This window comes from Eschscholzia californica, unplaced genomic scaffold (genome assembly GCF_041429995.1).
Source record: "Eschscholzia californica isolate CP2 unplaced genomic scaffold, dmEscCali1.0.p SCAF_4, whole genome shotgun sequence".
Lineage (NCBI taxonomy): Eukaryota > Viridiplantae > Streptophyta > Magnoliopsida > Ranunculales > Papaveraceae > Eschscholzia > Eschscholzia californica.
The window spans coordinates 52,804,139-52,810,733 of record NW_028238461.1 but is presented as its reverse complement, the minus strand read 5'-3'; the positions used below and the strand labels follow the sequence as shown (position 1 = coordinate 52,810,733).

Sequence of the window (6,595 nt, the reverse complement as noted above, 5' to 3'; positions counted from 1 at the left end):
TTTATACCAGCAGCAGGGCGCATGCTCTTAGTTTTCTCTTTTTAAAGTCTTTGCTTTTGGTTTTGAAGGAATTTCGAGTTAACAATGCTACAATTTCCAACTTCAGCGTTTCTTCCTTAGAGTTGATATCAAACTGGGAATTCAATCTCCACGTTCAAAACCCTAACAATAAGTTCGCATTAAATTATGAACGAATCAATGGTTCTGTTCTTTACAAAGAGAAACTTGTCACACAAAAATTACTTCCACCATTCTATCAGAAAAAGAAAACCAACAACAATATTACTCTCTCCTTCTCCATGGATTCTTCGGTGTACCTTGACGAAGCAATTGGGAGAGAAATTGTTTGGGATCGTAATAATAATGTTTTGGGTTTCAATCTGAGGATGTCGATTTTGGAAAGATATAAGTATTTGTTTTGGAAGGAAAGGAAAGAGGTGAGTGTTTTATGTGAGGATATCAAGTTCAAATTTTCATCAAATACTAGTAGTACTACTTCTCAAGGAATAATGTTGGGTGGAACGAATCAATGCGAAGTTAAAACCAAATACTTGTAACTTGTCCCACAAATAATTAACTAGGTTTACTATTAATAAAAGGGTGATTCTTTTTTTCAAATTTATTACTGTATGTCTTAATCTAGGTTTTCTTTTCTCAATCTCTTTGCTTGTTAACTATAAAAAGAGAGATTTGTAGTGAAAATCTGAGAGAGAGAGAGAGACACATTATCCACCTTTTGTTTGGTCTGGTCATTCTAATTTGGTTTTCTATACCAACAGAGAAAGAAAGAAAAATCAATGGAATCTTTTGTTTGATTTGTTTGACTAGCTCAAGTACAATAACTTCTACATCCTATCATATAAGCTAATCAAGTTTGTGAAATACTATGAGCCGAAAGGGCTATTAACCGGCTGTCTAAATTTACAAAATTCAATAGGCTGTTCTGTATACTAAGCGCCCAGCAGGATCTCTCGGCAAAACGACCACAAAACAACCACAAAACAACCACCACCACCACAGAATACCACAACCACAAAACTGTTAGAATCGGAGTCGATTTTGGATCGGTTAAAGTCGTCAAACCCAGAAGCGAAACATGCAATTGCGTTCGTCTCGTCGAGCTCTTAAGTTTGGACTCAAGAATCACTCAAATCTGTGAATGAGATATTCAAGTTTGATGTTTGATCGATTTTTGGTTAATTTAGGGACTAAATCGCAATAAGGAAACGTTGGTTTGGGGACCATTTACGCAAAGCAAACACGCCTAGATCAGATGGCTGGCGTTCGCTCCGCGCAAATGCGCAAGATCCAACGGATCTGGTTAAGCCCGTGTCGGGCACGAATGGGGACATCTCCCGAACCTCAATCCAACGGTTGTTTTCCTTCAGATGTCGGGCTTCCTTAGGTATACGTCTCAAGATCCAATGAATTCCGTTGCTTCCGTGTTTTTGAGAGCGATCTGATGGTCCAAATCTCAACTGACACGAACTGTAGGGAATGAAGTGATGCGTCACTTTTAGTTCTCAACAGATGTGTCCCTTAACCAACAGAAATGTCCCAAATGCATGTGTCTATTCGAAACCTATTTATAGGACCCAAATGAACTCCAAATTTCAATCCGTTTTTTTCCAGAGCATCAAGCATTGTTAGAAGATCATATTAGAGAGTCTAAGATAAATATTTAGCAGAATTTTGAAGGAGTTTCATAAGCAAGAAGTTTGGTCCATTTGCATAAGTCAGAGGTTAGTATACTTTCAAGTTCGACTGCTTTCTGATTTGAAGTACCATTGAATCGAAAGATAATCGTTGTATCTTGGGAGACAAACGCCGGTAACTGTTTGGTACTATACAGGGCGTCAATTGTCTTAAGGAAAGAGGAATACCTCGCCTCGATTAAAAAAAAATATTCTTCTTCTTATCCTCCGATTTTTCTTTTTCTTTTTAGTCTATCTGATTTCTTAATCAAAGACATTCTGATTTTCCAAATCAGAAGTATGTTGATTTTTTAAAGTAATAAATCAGTAAACACAGAAGGATACAATTCTTCTTTCCGATCTTAAATCGATAGTGAGATTCGACTACGAATCATCTGTTCTGGATAACAGACATTATCGGTTAGAAATACGAAAGATATTGAGTTGTTTTATTCCTTAGTTTTTCTCCATTAATTTGGAAAGAAAGTGTTTTTGATTAATTTACAAATAATATCAAAGTAGTAACCCGTTTCACCAGTGATCCGGTTAGAGACTCGTTGAATCGGTACACCGAGACCGACAAAAACACCACCACAACGCTCTCTCTAATCATGTGACTTTCTACCCGTCTACTTGAAGGCCCGAAGTCTAGTTGTTGATGGCCACCTAACGATCTGATGCAGGCGCATAACACGTGGGCCCACGTCTACGCGTGCCCACGTCCCAGTCGGCCATAATAGTGGTCCTAATTAGTATAGGATTAGGAAGTTACTTTAAATTGGTATTTCTTTATTTTTAAGTTTCTATGTTTTGAGTATTTTATTATTTAGGAATCCTAGTTTGAGTCTATCTAGGAAAGTTTGTTATCCTATAAAAGGAGGTCTAGTCTATTTTATTATTGGCCTTGAAGAGAAAAAAACCATTGAAGTTATTAAGAATTTAAGTTTATTTTATCGTTTCTTATCGTTTTCTTTATTGTTCTTAGTTTATTTTATTGTTCTTCGTTAATTCCGCTGCGTCTAAATCACGATCTCTCTAATCGGGTGACTTTCTACCTGTCTACTTGAAGCCCAAGTCTAGTTGTTGGTGCCCACCTACGATCTCTCTAACCGTATGGCTTTCTACCTGTTCACATGGACTAACTTCACGATTTTTTGGAATTAAAACAACTTATAGTTCTAAAAGTTTTGTTCGGACCCAATCTATGTAAGCTTTTGACATTCTCAATATTCTCAACTCAAAAGAAGTTGTGAGGCCTGCTCCCACGCCTCTGTCTCCTGGTTCTCACTTGTTGTTGGCCTATGGTTTCTCATTTTTTTTGTTGTTAAACGTATTTTTTGGTATATCAAAGGTTCAATACTCATGGGTTTGCAAGTTTATCAGGATTCCTCAAATTCTACCGTGTTGCCTATTCTGATGTTTGATTGGGTGGGCAGACACCCGACGTTGTACTACTGGCTTCTCCATCTTCTTAGGCTCTAATTTGATTGCTTATTAGAGTGCTAAGGAGTAACCCACGGTCTCTCGGTCAAGTATGGAGGCTATGTATCGGGTTATTGCTATTACTGTTGTTGATGCTACATGGATCTCTTTTATTCTTACAGAATTGCCCATTTATTTCCCTCAGCTTGCTTGTAATCTGTGTGAGAATAAAAATGTAATCCTTCTTATTTCTAATCCAGTGTTTCCTGGTCGCGCTAAGCGTTGTTTTAGATTATCACTTTGTTAGAGAAAAGGTTGTGGCTGGTCATCTCAAAGTTACATTTGTTCCGATTGAGGTTTTAACTAAATAGGTCAAAATAATATTGAAAATAGGTAAAAAAAAACACAAAATATTTATAATTATTATTCAGGTAAAAAAAGAGTAAAATACCCTTTTGTCATTTTGTGTAACTAATTTTTTTACTTAGTCTTTGAACTTCAAATCTATATAACTTTTTCCATAGACGCGAGATTTCCATGAAACTCATATATCTAGAAAAAGAAATTTTATTAGCTTTCTAACAAGATAATATATTTCGACACTTTTTGTAAAAAAAAAAAAAAAATCAGAAAAGACGCCATTCAGAAAAAAAAAATCAGAAAAAACAATACTTTTTTTTTGCAAACTGGGTTTGCAATTCTGGCAAACAAGATTTGCAAAATGAAACATGCTAACTGGGTTCAAAATGTAAACTGCAAATTAGGTTGTAAAATGTAGACCACAAACTTGATTTGCAAGCTTTTTAGAATGTAATCTCGGGTTGCTTATCTTGCAAACTCGATTTGCAAATCGAGGACAAAATTTCTTATCTTCAAATTTGAAAATTCTTCTTCATCATTATCAAATGAATTAGGGTTTCTGATCTGGTTACACATCATCATCATCATTAACACCAATATCAAATTCATTATCCTCATCAGATTAGGGTATCAACATCAACATCAGATTAGGGTATCAACATCAACATCAAATTAATCACCTCATATGTTTTAAGTCTTTTTTCTTGAGATCTTTGTAGGTGAAGATGCAAAATCGATTAGCTATGTTTTTTTTCTTTATTTTACAGCTAAAGTTAAAGAAAAGATCAGGTAAAGAGAAACTTGTATCTCTGAATTGTCTTTCACAAGAAGTAGAGAGAGATGAAGTGAATAAATTAGTCTAGAGAGAGAAAATAGTCACAACAACGACATTTTCTGACTTTTCTGTTCTCTTTACATGTACACGATTACTAATTAGAATGAAAAGCCCTAAATCTAACTGATTCTAGATCGCTTCAAATGATTAGCTCGATCTTACCTTTTGTTGTTTTATGTCGATATTTATCTCAAAATAATGCTCATGTTCACAGAAACGAAGAATCGAGAAGAAGAAAAAAAAAGACTACAATTTTTTGGGTTTCTTGAGAGAGTAAATAATAAATTCTAGACAAGGTATTTTGGAAATCTACCCATAAAGTGTTTGGTAACTTCAACTTAATAGAAAATAATTTAACTTTTTTTTTTTTTTTTGTTATTGTGATCATTTTTTCTATCCAAACAACCCATTTTCTACTTCCAATTTGGAAGGAAATCTTGTTTTATCACACACTTTTGTTAGGGTCATCCAAAAGAGTCTTTCCTTCTTTAACAAAAAATAGAAAGAAAATAGTCTTTCCTAAAGTAAACAGTAAACAAGTAGAGTTACTATTTTTTTTTTTTTTGTTGAACTAACAACTAGAGTTACTCAGCCGCCTTACTTACTACTCTTTATATTTATATATATGATAAGAAGAAGCATCTTAACAGTGCAACTTGCTTCTTCCAAACAGAAGGCTCTTCTAACTCTTCTCTATCTAAAGGTCCCTAGCTAGCTTTTCGTTTTGAAGGAATTAAGAGATGGAGAATAATAATCCACAAAATCATGTAATAAGAGTTTACCCAATACTATCAGAAAGCAACCCACCACCCCAATCTACCCGAGGAAACTCAGACCCCGCCCAAAACCAAAAGGATGACTGTATTCTAATTGTCAAAGCATTGTCCTTATCTTTCATCGTGGTCTCTTTGATCTGGCTAGGAATTTTCTTGAGCGACTCTCATAGCCTTCCCGTACTTCGAGTCAACAATGCTTCACTTTCTAACTTCAACGTTTCTTCCACAAAGTTGAGATCATCAAACTGGGAATTCGATCTTTTTGTTCGAAATCATGACAATATGTTCACATTCAATTATGAACGAATCAATGGTTCTGTTTTTTACGGAGACAAACTTGTCGCTCAAAAATTACTTCCACCATTCCATCAAAAAAAGAAAACCAACAACAATGTTACTTTCTCCTTCTCCATGGATTCTTCCGTATACCTTGATGAAGCAGCAAGGAGAGAAATTGTTCGGGATCGTAATAATAGTGTGGTGAGTTTCGATCTGAGAATGTCGATTTTGGAAAGACATAAGCTTGGGATTTTCAAGGGAACAAAAGTGATTAATGTTTTATGTGAAGATATCAAGTTCCAATTTTCATCAAATAGTACTAGTAGTTCTGATGGAATAATGTTGGGTGGATCGAATGAATGCCAAGTATCTAACCGTGACGCAGGCGATGAACCGTGGCGTATTCATAATTGTCTTTGAGGGGGGTCTGACAAATTTATTTTCAATTGCTCTTGTTTCTTTAGAGAAGAATCATCATCGTTCTTTGTAAGTGGTGATTTTCTTATATTAAATTCTCGTATTTTATGGTTATTTTTTGTTTTCATTCCTCTTCTTTATTGCTTCCTATTTGCTTGTAAGTAATTTTGTGACTCTATTGTTCTACTAGAGATAATTAACTAGGTTTACATTAAGAAAAGAGTGGTTGTTTTTATTTATTATGTCTTATTCTTGGTTTTATTATTTTATTGGCTTGTTAAGTAAATATTTAAATACCTCAACAAAAAAAAAAAAGTAAATATTTAAATACGGTGCATATTTCTCATAGACAATTTGAAGTGAGAGCAGAGAGAGTTAGAAATCCAGCCACCTTTTGTTAATTTAATTAGTCTGGTTAGAAGAATGATTCGAAAATGTTATTTGTCCTGAAAATATAGTTATAAACTTGTAAAATTAGATTCAAAAATGTTATTCAAATCGAATATAGAATAAAAAACGTGTAAAACTTCTTACGATATTTAAATTCTTGTGTTTTAGTTGAAGAGGTGATTGTTGCTGCAACGAAAATTAAAAACAAAGTTTAGAGATCGTTCTTAATTGGTTGTTATCTGTTTGCTATCTTTATGGACTCTTTCGTTGGAGAGGAATTATAAGATCATCAATGTATAGTGCAAATATCCCGAGCAGTTAATAGTTTTTTCTATTGGAGTTCTCCGTTGAATTGGATAAAGACTATTTCATCTTCGGATTTGGATTTTAAATGGCTTTTGTGTTTGGATCATCCAATCCAA

At 34.4% G+C, this 6,595-nt stretch overlaps 1 protein-coding gene across 1 annotated transcript; it reads left to right on the top strand.

The window, feature by feature from the left end:
- Positions 1 to 5,051: 5,051 nt before the first annotated feature.
- Positions 5,052 to 5,786, top strand: LOC147546031 (NDR1/HIN1-like protein 3). The gene has a single exon (XM_086635888.1). The coding sequence runs from the start codon at positions 5,052 to 5,054 to the stop codon at positions 5,784 to 5,786; it is 735 nt and encodes a 244-aa protein (XP_086492014.1).
- The last annotated feature ends 809 nt before the right edge of the window (positions 5,787 to 6,595 follow it).

Excerpts from the sequence above, each read along its gene's own strand:
- LOC147546031 (XM_086635888.1), top strand. The coding sequence starts at position 5,052 with ATGGAGAATAATAATCCACAAAATCATGTAATAAGAGTTTACCCAATA.